Below are 24,088 nucleotides of genomic sequence, written 5' to 3' on the forward strand. Positions count from 1 at the left end.
ACCAGGATTTGCTCCCTAACTCTGCATCCATCTTGCTGTGCAGCTCTGGGAGAGTGCTGAGGGCTGGCTGTGGGATAGGCATGTGGGAAACACAAAGCCACCGACTCCTGAAAAGCCGTGGCATCGGTGCTTCTCAGAGCCATCAGCAAATCGGAAAGCTTTGGCCTCTTGGGGGCTCAGTTCCTCCTCACCACAAGAAAATAGTGACATTGTTTCACTCCACGGAAGGATTATGGGGCTTAATTCATGTGTAACTAATTTCAATACCCGAGGAGGATGCTTGAAATTAAAAGCCTTATTATCAAAAGAAAGCGCTGGGAGACAGCATTTTAATGAGAACTATAAACAACTCCTGTGTGCACAGGGGAGCCAGGGAAGCTGGAAACCCCACAAGCAAAAAGTGCCTGTGCATTTGCAGGAGAGTTGCAGTGGTTCATATATCATTTCAGATGGTTTTGAGTTCCTGGAAATCCTGAAGCAGGTTGCCAGGGACAACACGGATAATCCCGACCTGAGCATTGTCTGGATTGACCCTGACGACTTTCCTTTGGTGAGTGGCAGAGGCTCTTTGCCTTTCTTGGTTCAATTCATGGATGGGATGGGCATGAGGGGGTGTGTGGGGGTGTGCATGTGCACACGGGAGTGCAGGAATTGCCCCAGGGAATGTGGGACAGGGAAGGATGGGAAAGTGGCCCTTGAAAGCTGCTTGTTTGGGTCTGCCTCCCGAGAGGGCGTTGTCTCGGGAACACCCCCGGAGGAGTCAGCGCTTTCCTTTGCCACGTGTGGCAGCCCAAACCCAAACTTGCATTCAGCCTCTCCTCTCTCCCCCCGCGCCGTGCACACATGGATGCACATTCCTCATCCCCAGCCCAGCTGACTGAATAATGCAACAGGGCCTTGCAAACACCCCTGTCTGAGCCTTGTGTCTCACTCCTGCAGCTCATCACTTACTGGGAGAAGACCTTCAAGATCGACCTGTTCAGACCACAGATCGGGGTGGTGAACGTCACAGATGTGAGTAGCACATGCCCAGAAAATCCAGTGATCCCAAAATTAGGGTGCTGGAAAGGTTGGGTCCAGAGGGACGCTGGAATCAATGGCATTTCCACTGTTAAGTGCAGGTAGAACAGGGAGGTAGAACAGGGAAAAGGCCTCACCCTTCCCACAGGCCACAGGGTTTGTAACACGTCTGATGCCAGGTTTGAGGGCTTTAGTCTGAGTGTGTTTCTGCTGCCAAATCACACACAAACCACATCTGCTGGGGACAGCACCAACCTCTGTGGCCTGGGATTCAGGGCTTTGCCCAGTTTGGTTTCAAGGTCTTGCATTTCCACCCCGACTGACAGCACTCGCCTTTGTCCATTCCCTGCTCCGACAGCTTGAGTGGCTTTGTGGAGGAAAAGTGTGTGTAGGGGGAAAAGAAAGCCATGCTTAGGGGAGGAGGAGTAAAAGGAGGTTGTTATTTTCTACAGAAGCAAAAGGGCACAGCTTGAGTGTAGGAGGGAAAGATTGTCCCCAGCAGATGTCAGGGAGAAACTGCACAGCTTGAAAAAAGCTAAATAAATACACAGCTTTAACAGAAGTACAGCATAAACTGGTAATCAAGGAATCCTGCTGCTGTAAGGAGGGTGCACTGGGGTTCATCCAGGCCTCCCTCCCCTTCAGCCACTGCTGTGCAGGAAGTGTTGGTGGGATTTGGGTGGGAAGAGACCTGGCTGCCCCCCACCTGGTGACAGTGAAGGTTTCCACACCATCCCACAGGAGCAGCTGCAGAGGGAGACCTGCAGAGGCAGAGGTGCTTCTTTGGCACAGCTGAGGGAGCAACAGTACCCACAGCACCCACAGCTGTGCTATTGGGACAGGTTTCTAGCAGCCTGTGCTTTCACTGTGGTAGCCTTCAAACCAGAAATCATGGGACTGATCTCAGGTTGCCCATGCACTGTGAGCTTTTAAGGCAGGTGGGAGAGGGACCCGTCAGACACTCACCAGCAGAGATCTCAGAGGGTTGCTGAGTGCAATGGAACAGCCTTGACACAGAGAGAAACCATTCTTTCCTCTTTCTGACAATATCAGCCCAGATGATCAGAGATGCAGCATGCTCCTGCCTAAACTGTTACCTTAGTTTATTTTTAACATTTAAGTGCTGGGTGTTTGTTTTAAGCTCTTTAAAATGAACCTGTGTGGGTATATAAGTGTCTCTGGAAGCAGAAATCTCTCCACTGCAGAAGTGCTTGTAAATTGGTGCTTGACTTCATGTTAGAAATTTGAGTCATAAGTGAACTCGATATTTCATCAGAAGAGAGCAGAGAGGGACTTAAAATTGGGACAAATGTGTGGGGCTGGGTGCTGGTTTGGCTCAACACTGACCTTGCTTCCAGCCTCCACATCATCTCTCCTGTACCGGCCCAGAAAAAGAGGGACAGTGAGGGTGTACAGGATGGTTGTGCCTCCTGTTACAGATGCTGAAAGGCTGTAACACAGGAGACCTGGTGGGGAAGGCAAAGCAATGGTGTCATGAAGAAAGCAAAGTCCTTGGATCTTGCTTATCCCACTGAGGTGGTTGAGAGGCTGAATTGGGAGTCAGGAAGTAGTTTCAGCCCTGGCTGCACGGGAGCTTTTTGCCTGTACTAGAGCAGTACTCCACCAGACCATGGGACAGACCCCTAGAGAGTGGAGACCCAGTGAGTTAATTCTTCTTAGCAGAATTGTTAAGGGAGAGACAAAAGGAAAAAGGGCCAAAATAGCACCTGTCATCTAAGACCATGAGAGAAATAAATGGACAAGCCAGAAAGAGAGCCCAAGTCTTCCAGTCTTATGCCCTTAACACAGTATCTCCCTTCTTTATATTTACTGTGACTGGTCATGTTTAAGTCACGTCAAAGCTACATTAAACAGCACTCAATGGAAGTTCATGGAAGTGGGATTATCAGTGGCCTGAGAATCATATAGAAAGCAGAATTAGGTAAGAACATATGCCTTATTATTCAGCAGTCACTCAGAGACCTGTAAAAACTCCTGCATTATCTGGCTTTGATATAGTAAATGTTTCAGGCTGTTGATTACAGTATTTGCAGGTTTTATTTCATTCCTCTTAAGTCCTTTCTTTATTTCTCGAGAGAGATTTAAGAAAGTTCTAGGTTGGCAGGTGATATCTAAAACAAACATTGAGCTCATTTTATTATTTCAGTGTTACATCACTGCATCCAGCCAAGTTACACAGGTACAGAGTGGGACTTGCACAAGAGAGTGAAAATAAACACTGCTGTTGGCTTCAGTGGACATAACCCTCGTGACCCCATCACTTCTGTAAAAACCTGCCAATGCAAACACCAGAGCTCCCAGCAGCCCTACCTGGTTCATCACATTGTGGTGACTGTGGCTCAGGACTAGGGCCATGATGCCCTGAAAAATATCACTGCTTTATTTGCACAGCACCTTCTTGAGGTGAAATGGAGCCACTCCTCTTCCCATTATTTAAAAGTGTCACTTTTTTCTGCACGAACAGTCCTGAGGTTGGGAACATTAACATTTGAGTGAAGCAAGGACTACATGCCTCTCCAGGGTTCTTTTTATTGCAGTTTTGGTGATTTAGGAGGAAAATATTGTATGGGAGACACAGCTTTCCTTGAGCAGAAATTGGTCTGGCTTTTTAGCAAGCCGTAAACAAAGAGAATTAAATACCACAGACAAGGAAAGAAGTTAGATGCATTTGCAAAAGCTGGTAGTTGTCTTCTGATATGTGAACTTGCTTCTGCAACATCAAATGCTGAATGAGATAAGCTCACAGTGCCTCTGCGAAACAGAGGCTGATCCTGTTTTATGGAGGGGAGACAGTGAACAGAAAGGGGCTTATCCAGGCATTTACCCAAGGAACCTATAGCACAACAGAGAGGAAAACTTTCATTTCCAGACCTCAAAGACCAAATAATCTTGCTGTCCCTGGGTAACAGTCACAAATTTGTTGTTGTCTTCATACTGAATTCTCCCATCCCTTTTGGTTTATGGAAGTAATGAAGACAGCTGGGGGGAAAGAGCAGGGGCACCTGCAGTCCAGGGCATTGGTGTTTCTCACCACTCTTCAGCTGAGATCTGTGGGTGTGCATGGGAGCATGGCCGAGATGATCTAAGGGAAGGGTCTTCCAAGAGCAGGAGCCATTATCACACATGGAGAGTCCAGAGCAAGGTCCTGAGGCAAAGGTGATTGTAAAAGAGGCTGGGGAGAAAGGATGCTGACAGGGGGTTGTGAAGGCTCCAAGGAAGAGGTCCCAGAAGGGTTCTGGATGGAAGGAGGGAACCACTGTGATGTTCTGCAAACTGGGGTGATGCAGCAGGTGCTGGCAGAGGTCTCTTGGATATCTCTTTACATAGACTTGGAGTCCACAGAACTGTCCAGATGGAGTGAGGAATGCATCAGGTGGTCAGTGCTCCTGCTCACAGCCATAGGCAGCAGGCACACATCATCAGGGCACACAGCACCAGACACTCCCATAAACGTGCTGACCAGTCCCACTGCCCTGGTCAGACACAGCAGCACTCCAGGGGGAGGTGGGGATCCCAGTGCATGGGCAGAGGGACGCTCTGGCTGAGCCTGCCCACAGGCTGTACAAAGAGGGAGCCAATGCCCTGCATCCCAGCCGTGCTCCTGCCCTCACCCCCCAACAGCTGTGTCCCGCCCTGTGTCCCTGAGCACAGCTGACCCTCATCACCTGTCCCCACAGGCTGACAGTGTCTGGATGGACATCAGAGATGATGACGACCTGCCCACAGCCGAGGAGCTGGAGGACTGGATAGAGGACGTGCTTTCTGGGAAGATAAACACCGAGGATGATGATGACGATGATGATGACGACGATGATGATGATGACGATGATGACGACGATGACGACGATGATGACGACGATGACGACGATGATGACGACGACGACTAACTGTGACTCTGTGCAGTTTGACTTGTGGGGCCCGAGCGCCCCGGCCCTGCGGCAGGTCCCTCCATCGGAAGACCTTTGTTTGAGCATCAGCAAGCACCGCTGCTCCTCTTTTCCCCCCGGCCCCGCTCCCCCTGCCCTCGCCCTTGCCCGGGAGCCCCTCGCCTGATTCCCAGCGGTGCTGAGCCACCGGGACTGCCCCTGCGGAGGGCAGCACCTGCAGGCGCCCAGCACCGCTGCAAATCACGCCTCCTTAGCAAGGACTGTAGGAATCTGCAGGGAATCTGCCCCAGTGTCCCAGGGCAGGAGAAAAGTGCCTGCCTGCTTGCTGCCAGAGGGACGCAGGGAGCCAGTTTGTATTTTCTGTGTTCATCAGCCCAGCACTTAACATCCAAAGACCAAATCTCACTTCAAGACATAGGGAAAACCCTAACTGTAAAGTCTAGCCCTTTTATTAAACACAATGCCCTTTGCAGCTACTCTGCCAAGACCACTCAATCCTGCAAGTTCTGCTGTGGGAGTCTGTAGCTACTCCCTAACATGCTAAGAGCCAGAAAAATGCTTTGGGAGGGGAGGGAGGTTTTAGGGATGCTATTAAAGTTTTCAGTGATTCCACATAACAACAGGATATTCTTGTCTGGCAGCACAATGCAAAACCAAACACTGGGTCCCCTGTCTGAACCTCTTTCTTCTTGAAAGCTCAGGCCACAGCTGGAGTCAGTGCAGGGACCCTGATATGAGACACAAAGCTCATGAGTTCCTGAACAGCTGGATAGGCTGGTCCAGCTCTGAGCCCAGTGTGAGTCCAAGCCACTGAGTCTGAAGATCATGGCACTGAGCCAAACCAATGGAAACATCCACAGGGGCCCATCCTGAAGCACTCCTATTCCCCATGACCTTCCATCTTTTGCTGACTCTTCATCCAAAGCCCATGTAGCATCTTTTCCCATGATCAAGATGTCAGGAGGGAACACATCCATCCAAATATATTAGATAGTGGATGAGGTGCGTTGGGGTCTGAGCAGTGTAGGGATTCAAGCTGTTTGGCTTTTGAGTATTTAGTTGCACAGTTACTCCCTGCCTAGAGACTCAGATATCCCATGTGAGAAGCCTCTTTTGGCTGCAGGCTGAGAAGGAGTTCAGGGTGCCAGTTTGCAGTCAAGGGGGTCACTCACAAAGCCCAGGGTCTGTACCATGGCCCTGGTGAGTGCAGCACCATCCATGTGCAGGTCACTGTGGCAGCATTAGGTCTCCCTGCTTTCCCATGCTGGCAGATTTCAATTGTCTCAGCTTCTTATGTTTGGCAATAGTGCAATGAACGGAGAGTTCAGAGATGGTGTTATCTTTATAAATACATTTATAAAGACGTTCTGCAGTTGTTCAGAGTTGCTAGCATAGGTAGTGTACACATCTCCTCTCTTGCTACAAACAAAAAACATTGTTCTGACCATCCTTTTACTGGCTTAGGACAAAGGGATGTGATGTGAGGGGAAATAACAGTGCGAGGGACAGAAAAATCAGAGTTACACAAATGTGAATCTTGGTGAGAAACAAGGTTTACACACTATATATTTCCTTTATCAGATGAACTGCAAAGCAAGATTTTATAGATTTTTTTCCTGCCTGTTGATCAGTTTCTTTGACTCCCTCTCTCTACATTAGCTGAAATAGAAATTTGAAACTACTGGTATGAAAAAGCTGATGTATTGATATGTTCCCATATGTGCCATGTCCCCTTGCTGGAAAATACCAGTATGAACAACACATAGCTGGATTTCTCTCTGTCTCTATGCACTAGAATGAATACTGTGCTAACATGGTAGATGGCTGTAGGCCAAGTTGGGTCCTTGCTGAGCATCAAACCCTCAAAATGTGCTTTTCAGACACAGCTTGTTAAAAGAATAGACAGGGCAGCAAAGCCCTCAGGTCAACCATTTGCTCTTCCGTGCTTTCTTATGATTCCTTAGAAGATGAACCAAGTTTGTTCAGGGAGAACAATCAACTGGTTGCTCTGAGGTGATGAATTACTTTCAAAAGTCTTGAAATTCAGTGTGCTGTCAGCGTGGTCTCCTCCTCTCTTCCATTCACACCCTACTCTCTGTTGGTTGACAGGGTGCCCAGCACTCTCCTTTTTCCTCAAGCTTTGCTGGAGGACCCCAGCTCAGAGAGGAGTGAGCAGGACTCAAGGTCTCATTCACCCACACTGATAAGGAGCAAGAAGAGGCAGAAGTAGCCCTCTGGTAGCCTCCTGGCCTGTGATTAAGGGACAACTACTGACCTGAGGAAAGAACTAGCTTATCTTTACCTTTGGGCTATTCCCAGGAGCCCAAACATGCACAGTTTCACCCTGCATAAGGTAACAGCCTGCAATGACCATGTGCCTCCTCATGGTCACTCCAAACACAAAGAATAATGAAAAGTTCCTCTACTGCCTTTCCTTACTGGCACAATCTCCAGACATGCCGAGTGCCTGAGTGCTTTCTGTGAGGTCCTCTCCCCCTCTGGATGCCCCTTTGCTCTGAAGTGCCCCACTCTAGATGCTCTGAGAGGCACAGAGTGCCCAGGTAGACCCTGCAGACAGCACTAGGGACATGCTCAAGTGCACAGGTGTTCCACAGGCACTTGAACATGTCAGAGCAAGAGACCTCTAGAGGGAAAAGAAATAAATAATGTAGAAGTGTAGAGGCTGAACTCATACTGGGGAGTGGTGCCAGTTGTTTATGGAAAGTTTCCCTTGAGTTATGCAGGAAAGAACTAATCGTCCAGCTGCCACTCCTTCATGGTGCCAGGGATGGGGCTGCCCTTTCTCTCTTCCCTCAGTCTGCCATTACAATTCTCAGCATTGACTTTGCCCACAAACAGGAACTGTTTATCATCAGCTTTCGGGACAATCACATAAAAAGTTAGGAAAGCATTGCCACAGAGGAAGGATTTGCAGCACTGAGGATGGGTGGGCAGCAAGGCTTTTCCCATTAACACCTTGTCTGCCCAAGATCCTAATGACCAAACAGCTGAAGGACACCATGTCCCTTGTGAAGGAGAGGGCAGCTTGAATTTGAGTGTTTTGCTTGCAGGGACAGGTAAGACAGTGGTGGGGGGATGACACACAAGATCACAGGCCCAGGTGCTCCTGGGCTCCTCTGTCACAAGTAGGAACACCTGGCATTTAAAAAGCACTGGTGGCCCTGAGGAGCAAAGCCAGCCTAACCCTGCCCACTATACACTGAGAAGAAAGAGCACATTTGGATGAGGAACCTGCAAAAAACCCTTTATTAAAAAAATACAAATTTGTGTACGTGGGCAGCACTGAGTGCTTAACAAGCACGTCTCTCTTCACAAATAGTTCTTTTGCTCCAGCATGTTAACTAGACATATTAAACAGGTCTTTATACAGATAAAGACAGGAATTGTATTTCGCCCTCATCCAACCACAAGTGCTTCAAGCTGATCAGTTTCTTCACAGAATCATTCAATCATTTTGGTTGGAAAAGACCCCTAAGGTGACCATTAACCCACCACTGTCAAGGTATTACCTAAAGTATTCCAACATGTGGTCTTATCTGTCCCCAGTGACAGTGAGGACTCTCCTAAAACATGATATGTGGCAAGAACACCAAGTTGTGCAGCACCTTCTCCCAGTCCCCAGACACAGGGCTGGAGGGCTGAGGGGTTTGTTTGGGGTGCTGTACCACAGCACACCCTGTGCTGCTCATGGGCAACAATCAAGGGAGAAGGAAACCCATCAGGAGCTGCACACTGCAGGTCTCATACACAGCATGAAGGAGAAAGTTTCTGCCTTTGCAGCCATCGCTGATGTAGAGGCTCTGTGAACCCAAAAGTGCCCCAAGTTTATGTCAACCATTTGGGAAGCAGCTGCAGGAGGAAAGGACAAGGGAGGCACTCTGGAAATCGCAGATTACTCCATGTTTTCAGGGTCAGCAGTTTTTGTGATGTTTCTGAGGAGTGATGAGTCTCCTGTCTCCCCTGGGAAAGGAACAGCCCCATAGTGAAACCAGAGATCTCAGCCGCTTCCCGGCCCAGAATGAAGCTGCTCAGCCAGACACCAACGTGAACACAGAGCCCAGGACTCCGTCTGCTTCTCCGTGTCTGTCTGCACATCTGCCTAACACCAAACTGAAAACATTGCTTTTTATTCCCTGGAAAAGAATTAATTAGACAGGAACATATCACTTCCCAGCTGCCACTGACTTACATCTTGTGAAAAGAGGCCAAGATTGCATCTGGATTCTTCTCCACTGCAGCCAAGCTTTCACTTTGAGGAAGTCCCACATGCAGCCAGTTGCACACCAATGCCTGGACTTGGGGGGCTGAAGAGGAGGATGGAAAACAGGCAAGAAGCACCCCAGGGCTCTGAGGCAAATCTCACTGCCTCCTGGCTGCTTTCACACCCCAGGTACATCCATGCCATGCAGTGCAAGAGCAGCTGCTAGGAACTGGAAAGAGCAGAGCACAGCAGGACGGATACCTGACCTCGGTAACGAGGCTGTGCCAGCAGGACTGTGTCCTACCTGGAACCCAAGGCTCTGGGTCAGCCCACTGCACTGCAGCATCCCCTGCCTTCTCCCCACTCCCTTGTACCACTGACCTTAGCAAAGCAGCCCTTGGCTGGTCAGTACTCTTGGGGAACAGCCATGGGATGACTCCCACACCTCTTTGGCAGAAAATGACATCTAATGACAATGGGGACCATGGGGCAGGGCCCAGGGCAGAGTCTTGGCCCAGCTCCCAGAACACTCTGCCAGGTTTAAAAGGTGCTAAGCTGTTTAAAGGGAAAAAAAAAAAAAAAAAGCTACAGAGCTTCCTTGCAGCTTGAAGACCCATTTCAGGAATCAGATTACAAACTGCCTTTGGGATGGAAGCAAAGATCCTTCCGGTGCCTCGCTCCCTGCTTTCTCTTGCCAAGTCCCTGTGATAAAGGGGATCAGCAAAGCACTCAAAGGGCATTGTCCCTAATGCTATGGAAAACAAGAAAAGAGCTTTTCCACCTTCTTTTCATGCCTCTTGACATACTACTCTTCTGACCCTCTCTGGCTCCCCGAATTTATTTTCTCTCTCCATTTCTATGTAGACCATCTTCTTTCCTTCCTTCTTCTCACTCCACCCCCACAGCATATGGTACTGAGGGTCACTGAAGGACAGAGGCCCTTCCCTGCCCCTGCTGCCCCTTCCCCAGCTCAGGGAGCAGCAGCCTCCCTCACACCACTGCCACATACCTGTGCTGGATCCCCAGCTGTGAACATGAGGGGGGACAACATCTCCTTTCTGAGGAGAAAGATGTCTGGACAAGGCTTTTATTCTGAGGGGGACAGGTGGGATATGCTCAGGGAAAAGCCATTTCACCAGCCTGGGCAGAAGTAGCAGAATCTTTTGGTGGACCTCTTTTCCCAAGAGAGCTCTGATTGTTGTCACTGTGGGAAGAGACCAGTAACACCCAGTGCCAGCAGCAATCACACCACCACACCATCTGGGCAGAAGGCAAGTGTCATGGCTTCACATACAAGAAATAAGCCTCGAGGGTTAAACGAGCTGAGTTTGCTGGAGGGAGTATCCCACAGCAGCCAGAGAGCCACCTCCGTGCCAGAGACTCCCAGAGGCTGTCCTGACTGAGCCCTCCCTTGGTCGTGGGTGGGAAATCACTTAAACAGCCATGGGCAGCCTCATGTGCTTTTGGATTTGGAGAAAGCCCACTTTGAATCAGGTCCCTCCCTCAGTAGCACGGCTGGAAAATAAAGTGATGTTTGACCAGAGAGCAGCCCTGAAATCTGCCTGGTGTTGGATTTTGATTTTTGCTTTAAAATTCAATTCAACATTCGAAGAATGTTCAAATTCAACATTCGAGAATGTCCAAATTCACTGCTCTTGCCAGTGACAAAGAGAGAAATTATTGAACAACAAAAGTAGCTAAATGTTTGAGGAACATTTCAGTCCCCACAAGATGAAGTTGCTGAAGGAATTTGCCCAGCTTCCCACAGTCTAGTTACTGAATTACTAAACCAGTTTCTCACAACCACTTACAAAGCAAAATTATAATCAACTGTAGGATCTGTATTATGAGTAGTCAAGAATGAGCTTTTACAAAATAGAAGCTAAAACGTTTGCAGATCTGTTTCACATCTGTGGCCCAGATATAATCAGCTCCTTCTTGTTCCCTCTTCTAAAGCATGTCCACAGCATCTGACTTGTGCTGAAGAGAGGTCCAAAGGGCCATACCATTCTGAATGTCTCTTAAAACTTCAAAGAGGCTCAATCAAATGCGTTTTGTCAAACACATCTCCCTTCTCCCCATGCATCCACTTTTTATTTGTGCTACCTTTTTAAATAATAAGGAAAAAAAAAAAGAAAGGAAAAAAAGACAAGCAAGACTAGATGTTTAAGCATTTGTAAACCTGATTCTTGCCTTTGGAAGAGACTTTAAATGTTTCAATTTACAGAGTAGCTTCATGCCTAGAGCAATTTGTGGTGTCTCAGTTTTTTTTAAATCTTTGTGCCTTCATGTTCCTAAGGATGCTGGAGGGAAAACCCACACCCTAATCTCTAAAGTCTCTTCCACTGACTTGACACTGCCTTGTGTTACTGTCTCTCTGGAGACTTTGCTTCTTGTTCTGTGTTTTGATACATAAGCAAGATGGATGCATTGACCTACCTCAAATGCACATCCACAAGGTAAAAATTTTCTTCCTCTTTCCTGCTTAAGCTGTATTTAGTGCTGCCCACACAGAGCCCAAAGAATGATTGTTCCCTCTGTCCTGGCTGAGGTCTCTGCAGCAAGCACCGGTTCTCCTTCTCCTGCAGGCAGCACCCTTGGACTTTGGGAGGCCACCAAGCAGCAGTGGCACCATGGAGGGCTCCTGGGGGCCCCAGGCTGCTCTCATTAACTGAGCTGGAAACAGAGCAAGCTCCAGGTCCTGTCCATTCTGGTCCCCAGGTTCTGGAGGAAGGGAGGATCAGCTCAGGGCTTTGGAGCAGGCTGGCAGCTTTGCAGCACGCCCCAACCTGAACACAGACTAGGATGTGAGCAGTGGGTGAACGGGAAAAAACCCAAACACCCCACAACGTTTTACAAGTTCATTATGGAGAGGGACAGGGACATGGGGACAAACAGGAAAACAGCTTTCTTCCCATTTAAGGTACTCCCCACTTTCCTAGCACCCAGTCAGCATAAACTAGCCCCCCAGCTCACAGCAGGGCTGCAAAACTTGTTACAGCTTTTCAAAGCAACTCAGGGTAACCTTCTTCACAGCTAATGATTTATGCATATGCCATCACCCCACTACAGCGTCCCTGCTTCTGCAGACACATTGTGCTCAGTGCTCTCTTTTCTCTCAGCACCTCCTGACCCAGCAGTCCATGGATGCACACGTGGAAAGGGAATGGATGACCTTGCCCCAGTGGATTATCTGTCAGTACCGGAAAGGACTGTAACCTAAACCCATCCCCTTCCCAGTCCAACATAAACTCAGGAGTGCTGTTGAAAGCCATATCAAAGCACTCTGTTTAGCCAACTCCCAGTATGCCTTCCCTTCCTGGACGCTGTTGTGAGACACCATGTCCTGCTGAGAGATCCCCTTCCCTTGCACCTACCCCACCTGTTCCAAGCTCCAGGACCCCTTGGAAACCCTTGAGTTCAACCCCTCCTGTACTTCCCAGGAGCTGAGACCTGGGGCTGAGACAGCAGAGCCAGTTCATTGCACCAGGAGGTGTTTAGGGGTCTGAAGCTCTTCCGACCTCCACAGCCAGGTGTCTCACTGAACTATTAATTCAGCTATCACATGGTGATAGGTGCTGCTAGTGCTTCAAGCAAGGCTCTGGAGCCAATTGCTGCAGGTGACAAATCCTTTTCTTACCCCATTTGTTATGTCCTGACTGGATGTGGCCCCTTTGCCCCACAGATTCCTACTTAATTCCCCACAGCTGATGTTTTCTTGGTGTCCACAGCTGTGAGGCCTGGTCCCATCACCTACCAGAGCCAATCAATCTTCATCTGAATTAAGCCACAGCTCAACCACCAAACGCCCACAGCAGTGGTTGGTGCTGTGCTGTCCCAGGACAGCCAGTGTCCTATGCCCATATGGCCAAGAAGGGCACTGCAGGAGAGGCATCTCCTCAAGTCCAGTATGTCCCTCAGCAGAAGGTGCCTACCTCTGGTTCAGGATGCCAGGTCCCTCCAAGTGGTTGGTTTTTTTCCAGTAAAAACCTCCATCCCCCTTCTGTCAGAGGTTTGGGTCTGTAATACATAACCCAACATTGCACCTGGGGCTCCACCACACCTCAAAGGTCTGAGCAACTTCAGTGAAAAGACTTGACCAAACCAGATCAGCTCCCTCAGCTCTAATTTCTGCTGAGCTACATACCACAGCCCTTTATGATTCAGGTATGTGAGCTCTGGGAGAAGGCCAAGGGAACTGGTCCCTCTGGCAAAGCCTGTTCCTTCCATCAGCTTCCACGGCAGGACACAAAGCGCCACAGCTGGCAGCAGTCAGGTGTTGATTTGGTATCAGCACTACCCCAGAAATGAAACAGAGCATGCTGAACTCACATGTAAAGACACAGCTCTCAAGGCTTAGAGCCTGGAACGAAGCTGACGAGCCCAGTGTCTTGTTTATGCCAAATTCCTGCTGCTTTCACCTTCCCATGACACACCTGCAGCTGACTCCCAAAGAGCCTTTCCTCCACGGCTCAGGTCCAACAAGTCAGCTCTTCCTCTGATGAGCAGGAGGGCACCAGCAAGGGCTGCATTCCCATCTCAGCCTCTGCAGGGCAGCAGCAGTGCTCTTCCCTTTCTTGGCCATCTCTGGGAGCTGACCTGCAAACACTGCAGGGCTGGGCACTGCCCAAGCACCAGTGGGATGAGAGGGACAGATCAAAAGCAAAGATCAAGGGAGGGCAGGAGGCAGAACAGAGCACACCCCCATCCCACCCTTCCTGCTTCCTCCCAGGCCTTAGTTCAGCTCTCTCTAGCCCAAACACCAGCACAGATTTACCCATGTGGCTGTTTCTCTCCACAGGCATTTATGCCTGTGCTGCTGCTTATCTACACAACTGCTGCACTCTTTTTCACTGAGGAGCAGCATCCTGCGGATTTTTCCAGCAGCTGAAGCCACCAAGGAGATCTGCTGGGCTGGCCTGAAGAGGGGGCACCAAAGAACATTTAGACAAAAAAGCTGCTCCCACATTTCCTCGGGCACAGCTGCTTGATCTTTCTGAACTCTTGGTGTACTAGGGATGGAAACTGATTGTGGGGAAAGCCACACCCAGAGATGGTGTTGAGGTGAGATTCCCTGCACTTTTAGCAGAGCACAGGCTTGCATCCACACAAACAAGGAGCACTGGCTTTTCTGCCTCTCACCACTCCTCCTCCCCACCAGAGCCAAATAAGGAACTCGGCAGTGAATCCTGCACTTCATAATTTGTGTGCAAACTATGAGAACACAGGAGGCAGAAAAACCTGTTCCCACTCCAGTCATGCCCCCCCCCCCCCCCCCCCACCACTTCCCCAGCTTCATTTGCTCCCCATCATTTGAGATTTCAGGTGTTCAAAGCAGTCACTTAGCAGTCTTCCTTCAGGAGTGATAAATGAGTTTGCATTTTACTGTGGCAGGGCAGACCAGAAATGCCTAGAAATGAGGGTGACAAAAAGACAGCTTCAAAAAAGCTAAGCCACATGTTTGGAGGGCCCCTCCTGCCCATAGCTAAGGAATGCTTGAAGACCAGAAGAGCTTTTTCATCTGAAAGGGTAAGAGAAAGGAGTGGGACAATCAAATCTGGTTTCAGTTTATTTCCAGAATTTTACTGTACAAAATATGCAAAGTGTAAAACGGTTTTATGTTTCAGTTTAAAAAACAACAAAACCCCATCCAGCTATAACTTAAGAGAACCCAGCTTGGAACAGAACAATTTACAAGGCTAAACCCACAGTGCATTAATGTCACAGACACCAGGAATTTGCTTACTTAAGTTCACGATTAGAAAAGAACAGAAAGACCATGTACCACTGCAGTTAAAGTCACATGTGCAAAGAAGAGAAAAGAGAAAGAAATGCTGGTTAGTGTCTATTAATTAGAAAACCTTGGCAAAACCCTTCTTACTATACACAGTGTGTGTAGAAAAAGTATTACACAGTGATAAAGGAGGGTGAGGGAAGGGCATTTTGCTCCCACCCCCTTCCCCAAGACACAATAATGCTGAATTGAAGAAACAGGCACAGGAGAGTGTAAGATTCCTTCACAGTCATGCCTGTTCAGGTATAGTGGCCACAGCATCTCCCCACTGTGCCCACAGGAGATACCCCCAAGCATTGTCAGTGCTGGTGAGAGAGGTGCCCAGGAAGCAGCCAGAGGGAAGCAAGGAAGGAAGGATCCCCTCCCTCTCTCCCTCCCTGGGCAGAGCACACCCAGGGCAGGGCCAGCTGCCTGCTGCCCACAGGGCTCTGTGTGCAGCAGGGATAAAACAATGCTGGAGGGAGGCAGAGGGGTGGGCAATGCCAGCTGCACCGCTGGCACGGTGGGGACCCCGCTGGGGACGGGCCCAGAGCGATCCGCACCGCTCACAGCTGTCGGAAATGGCAACTTTTGGTCATCATTGATGGGAGGCAGCAGCCTGAAGGCAGGAGGATGCACACTCCTGCAGGAGACATCATGGCCCAAAGCCATCTCTTTCAGAACAGAAATTTGGGGAGTTTCCTTTTTCTTTTTTTTGTTTTCTAAAACCAGCTCAATTCCAAGAGCACTTCCTTCTTAAGGACAGCTAAAACACTGAGCCACCAAGTCTGGCTTGAGGTTTTAACACATATAATGTGCACACCAAAGGGGAAAAGCACAAAGACACACACAAGCTGAATGAGAAAACACCTGCACACACACCTCATGAGCAGCTGGGCAGCACTGAGCCCATGTGAGGAGCCAGCTTGGGACCAGACTACAGCACTGTTGCAGAAGATCGCAAGACTTTTGTTTACCCTTTGAAAAGGGTAGAATTACAAGTTTGGGTGAGCAAGATGAAATTGGCTTGAACGGGTTTCCATGTTTAACAAGTTATGGATCTTCTCAGTTTCTTCAGCAGCAAGTGTTGGAAGTGAGCACATCTCAAACAAGACCTTTCAAAGTTTCTTATGTGGGGCAGGACCGGCTCCAGATATTCTTTCTCTACAGCTTTTGGCTGAACTCAGCAACAGCAGATTCCCAAGGCGTTGCACAGAGAGCCCCATCCCAAAGGAAAAGATCTGGAGGCTTCATAAGGGTTGGGATTTCTTCAGATCTCCAAACTTGAGCCTTCCTGTGCACTGCCTCCAAGCTTCCAATGCAGACTCATCACCTCCCAACCCTGCAGATATGCTGTGGAGGGGAGTGCTACAATGCTTACACTTCCAAGAGTGCTGCCTGCTCAGCTTCCAGGTGTGGGAAAGGACACTGAGAACCAGGGCAGCCTCACAGAGTCTGCACCCACCCACAGCTAAGTCACATGGCAGTGAGAGGCCAACAGATGTGACAACACATGCCCATGCCCAGTTACAGGACTGGCAAAGTACTAAGAGTAGTATCTGCCCCTATGCTCCTGGAAGCTGCAAGAAATTAAAATATTTCAATTTATAGCCAGAAAAGAGAAAGCCAGCCTTCATGGAAACCCACAGCCATTTCCATCTGCTCTAGAACACTTGCAAGTCTCAGCTGCATCTGGTTTTGCAAGATCTCAGCATGGCTTTGTTAGGCTGTAACAAATCCGAGAGGAAAAAAAACCCAAAGCCTTTAAAGTAGCACTTAAGTTACAGCATACTTGAGTTACAGGAAACGTGCCAACATGGAAGAGAGGAGTGGGGCACCACCACTCCTGGCTGGGCAGCACAGCACCCTATCAAATGGTTCAGCTTCCAGTGAAGGACATCCAGTGCAAGGATCATCTCCAAGGGGAACACTGACCACTCCATCACCAACAGGACGATGTTAAAAAAGTTAAAAAACCATTTGAATTCTAATAAACCCCCCCACAATTCCCAACCAGGTACAAACATCCAGACTGGGAGAGAGGAAGGAAAATATGTGCAAGGAGACAGTGCAGGATAGGAGAGGCATTCGGAGGAACAGCCTGCACTTGGCTGGCAAACCCTCCAAGTTGTATTTATGCTCAGCTCTTGGCAAGCTTGGCAGAAGTAAGGGCTGCAGGAATTGGATCAGAGCTTCATTCCCTATGACTCCATTCTTACTCATTAGCTGGCTATAAACAGAGTTAAACAAACCAGTCCACACTCACCGCTCAGTATTTCTTATAGTTTGAATTCCTACAGATGCCACAGATCCAACTGTGCATCTCAAAGCACTTGAAAGCAAGTTGAGTTTAGCCTCACAACGCTCCAGTGAGGTAGGTATGACAGTGGTCCCCTGATTTTGCATGGAGAAGGGAAGCAAGAGAGACCCCAAAAAGTGTCACTAAAAATACCAGAACAGGGACTATGCAGGAATCATGATTCCCCTTTCAGTCTGTCCTCACCTCTAAGCAGGCTGCACCTATAAACAGACCATCTGAGAGAGTCCTCTCCTTCAGATTTCATCAGGCAAAGCATTCATGCTGCTGATATAAGAAGAGCATTTAATGTAGGAGTTGGCCCCTGTTGACAGTGTCCTTTTTGGCAGCAGGCAGAAAAGGCAATGTTGAACCACAGCACAAAGATGAAGAAGCAGGCCCAGACTGAGCACACACTGCTTCCGTCTGGTTCTCCATGTGTTAAAGGATTTAACAAAATTAAGACATGCGTTTCCTGAGCAGATACTGTCAGACAACCCCTCCTCACAGGGCAGGGAAAAGGAAAGGGGAAGGAAATCCTGGGAAAGTAAAAAAGTTTTGCAGATGTGCCTGTGACAAGGTGCTCTCACATACAGGGCACACCCAAGCCCTTGGCAAGGTGGTTCTTGTTCTGGCTTCACAGAAATGAGCCAACTCAGCCACAGGCAGTAGCCTCCACACAGGTATTAAGCGTTCCACAGTCTCCCAAGCTACTCCCAGTCTCTCCCACCCTGCTGGTTATGTACATCATAAAAGCCAGGTGTAGGCATCTTCAGGAGAGCCAAGTGTAAGATACTGTATGCTCACCTTCCTTTTTTTTCTTTCCAAGTAATAAACCAACCTATTTTTTCAAAGTAAAACACTGTGAAGGCCACAGTCAATAAAGGAGTCTTCATACAGACTACCAGAAAGTCTGATCTGCAAAAAAACCCAAACACTGAGCTTAAGAGGGGAAAACACTACCTATTTCCCATCCTTTAAGGGCAAAGGGCATAATCCCATCATGGACCGTGCCATCCAGTTTCTTTACAACCACATCTGGCACAATACACGGACTAAAAAGGACTCAGGAGACTACCACGTGCTTGTAAGAAAGGTGCAGGAAACTGCAGGTGTCACTTGGATGAGGAATCATCACTTTGGACCCTCACTCACCCAGGTGCTCCCTTGATCCCAAGAGAACTGTTGCACATGCCTCTCCACTGCTGCTGAAGCTGGAAGAGGATGGACCCTCCTGCCCTGTTCCCAGCATCCCTGTTTAAAGTGGCCGCTCCCCATGGACACCAGCCAGCCCATGCCTGCCATGGGAAGGGCTGGGAAAGGCCAAAAGGGACAGGAGGGGCTGTCACAGCCCTCCTCAGAAGACTGTGCAGGCTGGCAATGAAAGGCACTGACACACTGCTGGAATTAGGGCCTTCTTGTTTAAGACATCCATATGGAGGGCAGGCTAGATCCTGCCCGATAAAGAATATTTGCATGGCAAAAGACTGAGCAGAGTAAATTGATCATTTACATTCACATGGATCTCAAGGGACCTTCAGGTCACTGCCAGCCTTGCAGCTGGCTCCAGTCACTCCATGCTCTGTGCTGGCAATCACACTTCAGACACTGATTTGGGCTTGCCATTAAAAACAAACCTTCCAAACTCAGAAGTGACTAGATTCACGCATGAAAGCTGCACTGGTGGGCAAAGGCAGCCTCACAGACAAAACTGCATCTCTCAGAAGCAGATCCCAGCGCTGAGCAGAAACTCCCACAGTACAGCAAGGCCAAGAAAGGCAGGCAGATTTTCAACATTCAGGCATTGTTTGGTATTTCTTAGCTACAGCTGAAGGCGTACGGTGGGGAAGGACTCACTTCAGTGTTTACAGAGCACAACAGTTCTCCAAAGCAAGTGAATGGGGGCAGATGTCAGCCTTTCCCTGGTTTTTCTCCTGAAGGAAGTGTTTTTGCCCCTCTTTTCTCCAGACATACTTGAAGCTGGCTTGAGAGGGAGGGGCACATTCCTGCCTGCACCCCCTTCCCCTCAGAGAGGCTGTCAGACGTAAGGAGGGTCTGTGATTTATCTAAGGAGGAGCCAGATACTTACTGACCCTGTCCCAGTGCAAATACACAGCCTTTGCAGGTGCAAAAGGAAGCAGCAGTGCCTGGAGAAACATTCAGAAAGCCAGACAGAGGAGACAGAAAAAGGAAGCCTTGGGCCTGCCTGAGAAAGATGCTGACAAGTAGGACAGAGAGAAACAGGGGAGAGGTAGCAGGGAGCCATGACATGAAGAACAACTTCACTAGCAAGCACTGATTAAGTAAAAAAAAATAAATTGAAGAGCTGCAAATGGGCTGATCCAGTTCAAGACAAGCAATTTCACAGAGGGTGAAACCATCCCATTATGCCCATACAGGTCTGACACTGACAGAAGAGGCACATGGCAAGGAGGAGAAGCAGATAAAGAATCAAAGTCCCCTCACACCCCCACCCTTTGATATCCCCTCCTCCCCAGGTGAACAGGGACTGTGGCACCCTGTGCCAGGAGATTTCTGTGAGGGACAGGCGAGCAATGAGCCCTCAGGAGCAGCCACAGGTGGCAAAAGCAGAGACACAAGGGTGCAGGCGTGCACGGTGTAAGGCAGCGCTCCAGCAACAACTCTGACACTGCAGCCGTGCAGAGAAAGAGAGCGTGAGATTTACAGGATGCCTGGAAAGAGGGGCAAAGAAAAAAAATCTGTTCTGTCTCCAAGGCTGAGCTAACTGAGCCAAGTCGCCCTGTTGCCTCTTAAGATACTTCTTCCTAGATAAGATATCCCAACTCCCCCCTCCCCTTTCCAAATAAAGTGCAGATGGTCAAATATTACTGGTCCATCATCTGCCAGTTTCAGTCAGCATTGGGGAAATTAAACCCAAAAGCATGATATTGAAAAAAAACAAAAATAAAATCTCCCAACAAACCACCCTCAAAATCCCTTAGACTGAAGTCTCAGACTGTAAGCGGAGGACAAATTTATGAGATTTAGGGTCTATGAACTCTTCTGAGAGTTTGATGAAGGGGATTTTTTTCACATTAACAACAAGGCTGAAGTCCAAGCACTTGAGGACAAACACGATGCCGTCTTGCAAGCCGCTTGTGACCGCTTCCTCGCTGACCAGCGTCCACTGCTTGGAGAACCAGCGATCCCTGTCATACTGGAGGGTTGGGCCTGGGTTGAGGTAACGCTCCAGGAATGCCTGCCAAGAGTGGGACACACATTAGCACCAGCCCCACAACTCACCCTGCTCTCTTCCCAGCCCTAAATACAGCACCGCGAGCACGGGCTTGCCATGCTGCAAATTGTTTCAGCTTTAACACTTCAGAAGACATCTTCTCCCCAGTCCCTCTCAGCTTTTCAGGCCCAGGAGGAGACACAAACATCAGGAGATCCTCTTTCCGTTCATCCCAGCAAGTCTGCAAAGTTATAGTCCTGGCTTCTGCCACCAGCACAGCCATCTGGCAGCAGTTCAGTAGAGCAGAGGTCAATTCTCCCCTACCAGCCCCATAACCGATCCCAAAACTGCAGTCCCAGACAGAATAGTGGGTCTCTCCTTCAGGCCAAGCTAAGGTGGCAAACTGATGTCTCCATGTTTTCAGGCTGAGGGTTCAAAACTGAAAACAGAATGCAAAACACCAATTGACCTTGCTTGTATTTTGAAGTCCCTCTGCAATCCTAATGGCAGCAGAAATCCCCTTGCATACCTGGGCAAGGACCCAGGTGGCTCACAGTGAGAGGGTGCTAAGCCCCATCTCTTGACAGCATTTCTGCTCTTACTGCAGTAAGTCTTGGGTGAATGTCCAGGAATAAACCCTTCCCTAGGACTGTGGGGTGTTCTTAGAAAGTAAGGTAGAACGTGGGAAGGGAACTGTGTAACCCTTTTCCCTTATCATTCAGTCCTTCCCTGTCAAGTCAACAGTCACAGCCTAGGCATGAAGCAGCAAACTATGTTTGATCAAGCAGCTCATGAATTAGAAACATTGTCAGAGAGACAGAGATTTAGGCAATCATTAGCAGTCCAAAATGCAGCAAGGCAGAGGGGGCAGAAAACCAACAAGATCCTTTGCAGGTTGCCACCCACATCATCCTGCTACCAGAAGCCAGCTGGGAAAACTCCTGTGACTCAAAGCCACCCTTTCAAACATTTATTAAGCATTCCCTTTGCTGAATTGGATTCAAGAACAAATATCTCATAGGCACTTTCAGAAAAAAGGAGACAGAAGATGCTGCAGAGGAAATATTATTTCCCCTCAAGACCTGGTGCAACCTACAACACACTGGTCAATTCACAGGGAGCAACTATGAAAGCCTTCACTCACCTCCCTTGACAACTTTCTGTTCTGCCTGCACACACAGATGTGCCACCCCCTTCCCCCTCCCTCCTGCAGCAGTGTTAGAGAAAACATTCACTACCTTTGGTGTCATGTTGTTGGTGATGCAGAAGGACAAGTGTTGCAGGATGCTCTCCATGCTGTGGTACTGCTGCTGGCGGGTGGTGCGAAGGTACTTCTGCAGAGCCCTCGCCATGGAGGGGAAGATGGCCTGGGCTGCTTCTCGGGGGTCCATCATCTCTCCTGGAGCTTTCTGCTGTTCCTCCGCCTGGAGGCGTTTGATGTGAGTGAAAGCCTCTTCTACTGCAACCACGAGCCTGCAGCAAAAAAATCAGGGCAGCAAGAGTCATAACAAGAAGTAGGATGGGTCTGTGGTTAAGGCAGAGCCTGGGAGTCAGGATTTACAAGGCTCCTATTCCCACCTGCCATCAAGTCACTGCCTGCCACCAATTTACACAAAATCTTCTCTACTGACAGTCTGAGGGGTGGACAGCAACTTTTCCTTCCTTGCCCAAACCATCCAGCAACTGAGGGCATAAACCAGGATTAAGGTTGTAAAGCCCTGAGCACTGCACTTGGTTCTGCTAGCACAGCATGAACATCAGCGACGTGACTCAAACAAGATACAGCTGCCCTGGCCTTTAACGTGGGTCTGAGTACAGTGGTCCCAGCACACAGGACAGGCAGGCACCCAGGGGGAGGCTGCCCACACCCCAGTGTCACCCAGGACACAGCCTGCTCTGAGACACTCTGTGCTCACAAGTGCAGTCTGCTCCCATTTCCACCCGCTGGGCACAGCTGGACTGCCCTGCACCCCTCCACTGAAGGGTGGAGAAGGGTGAAAACACTTCTCCATCTTCACTCCTAACACTGTAGCTTAAGGCACCCTCTGTAAACCACTCCTGTGTTGGCACAGGTGAGCAAACACGAAGCCCACACCATAAAAGGGGAACAGGTGTCTTATGACACTCATTCCTTTGGGCTAACTTGCAAGCGAGAGGCTACACTGCAGCTAGTGAGGAAAAAACCAATAATGGAAGAGCCACCCAACAGAACTCTTCAGCCCCTTCAGACTGGACTTGTTTTGTACTTAATTTCCTCTCAAATCACCAATGACTGTCCACAATGATCTCAATATCCAGTGTGTCAGAAAGCCAGGGGCAGCTGCCTCACCACAAGCAGAGGTATAGCATACCTCATTCAGGCTGTACATTAGGAACAGCACAAGAAGTCCTGACCTTTGCCTGTTTTGTTTAATTTGACATGGGGGAGGTGGGGGTGGAAATCAGTTTTAAACTCCTGGCCTGAAACATCTGCCTTATCTAGTGACTGATGGTTTCCCCTCTAAATAAGCAGTTGCTTTAACCAAACTCAGCAGGCACAGGAGATGTGCCCAAGTTAGGATGCTACACTTCACAGAAGGGCAGGTTTAAAACTTCCTATTGCTCTGAGGCTGGAAGAGGGCCTAAGAGACATAGGCTATAGAGCACAGGTCAGACTGAAGCAGGCAAGGAGGGGACGTAGTGCCAGCACTTTCCCAGTGAAACAAACTGCCAAAAGAAAACTCAAGTCAGCTCCTTCCAGTTATGACACATTCCTTCCAAACACAGCTCAGTTGCAAGCCTGCCCGTAAGCAACTTGCCTCAAACTGTTAGGCATGCTAACTACAGACTGCAATTAGGCTCCTGAGCAAACAGGGGCACTGTCTCAGGTCACCTCAACAAAGGATCAACTCTGCAGCCTAAGCATGACTGGCAGAAGATATAGCTATGTTTCAAAATAAAATGTAACTGCTTGTGGTCAAGTCTTTCTGCCTCAAAACACAAATATTCTCCTCACCTATGAATAACCAACACCAAGCATTCTACTGATCCTGTCCCCTGCATTACTTCAGCTGACAAACTTGGGCATAAGTAAAAATAATGGGATTTCCTACAGGAAGTAACTACAGACTTGTCAAGCACTGGGCTGCTCCCTAACCCACGACACTGCATTAGCTTACCTGCCTCGTATACCTGAGCTCAGCCGCATGCATGTCCTTCTGATTATTCCAGTGGCAAGGTGCCACCGCCCCTTACACACCTGCGTTTCACAAGCTCCCTCCCTGTGACAGATTTACAGCCAGCTCTCCATGCTGGGCTGGGGGCACCCACGTGGCCCAGCCCCACAGCAGCAGGCGGGGCAGGGTGCCTTACCTGGCCCGGCGTTTCCTGACGCGGCGCTCGTGGTCGGCCTCCTCGTAGTAGAGCTCGTTGTGGCTGGAGTCCCTGCGCCGCGCGGCCGCCGCGATCATGGCCCGCGACTGCCCCGACGCGTTGTTACCCGGGCCTGTGGGGACAAGGACGGGCACAGAGGAGACAAAGGCAGTGTCAGTGCCACAGGGCTGGGACACACCAGCACCCCAGGGCAGCTGCCACTGTGCTCTGGGGCTGCAGCCTTTGCAGCCAAGGCTATAAACCCTTCCCCGGTCCTCAGGAGCTCCGGCAGAATCCCTGCAAGGCAGCACAGGCTTAGCGA

General features: G+C 49.3%; 2 protein-coding genes across 2 annotated transcripts in view; one reads left to right on the plus strand and one right to left on the minus strand.

The window, feature by feature from the left end:
- CASQ2 (calsequestrin 2) overlaps nucleotides 1–6,869 on the plus strand; it is a 34,985-nt gene extending 28,116 nt beyond the window's left edge. Inside the window, exons 9-11 of the mRNA XM_036392720.2 lie at nucleotides 450–550; nucleotides 940–1,014; nucleotides 4,719–6,869. Coding sequence (XP_036248613.1) covers nucleotides 450–550; nucleotides 940–1,014; nucleotides 4,719–4,928 — 386 coding nt within the window. The 3' untranslated portion in view covers nucleotides 4,929–6,869. The remainder of the gene's footprint in view (nucleotides 1–449; nucleotides 551–939; nucleotides 1,015–4,718) is intronic.
- Nucleotides 6,870–14,706: 7,837 nt separating this feature from the next.
- Nucleotides 14,707–24,088, minus strand: part of VANGL1 (VANGL planar cell polarity protein 1) — a 46,319-nt gene continuing 36,937 nt past the window's right edge. Inside the window, 3 exon segments of the mRNA XM_036388125.1 lie at nucleotides 14,707–20,439; nucleotides 21,654–21,888; nucleotides 23,767–23,899. Coding sequence (XP_036244018.1) covers nucleotides 20,179–20,439; nucleotides 21,654–21,888; nucleotides 23,767–23,899 — 629 coding nt within the window. The 3' untranslated portion in view covers nucleotides 14,707–20,178.

The sequence above is a fragment of the Molothrus ater genome, chromosome 2, assembly GCF_012460135.2.
Source record: "Molothrus ater isolate BHLD 08-10-18 breed brown headed cowbird chromosome 2, BPBGC_Mater_1.1, whole genome shotgun sequence".
NCBI lineage: Eukaryota > Metazoa > Chordata > Aves > Passeriformes > Icteridae > Molothrus > Molothrus ater.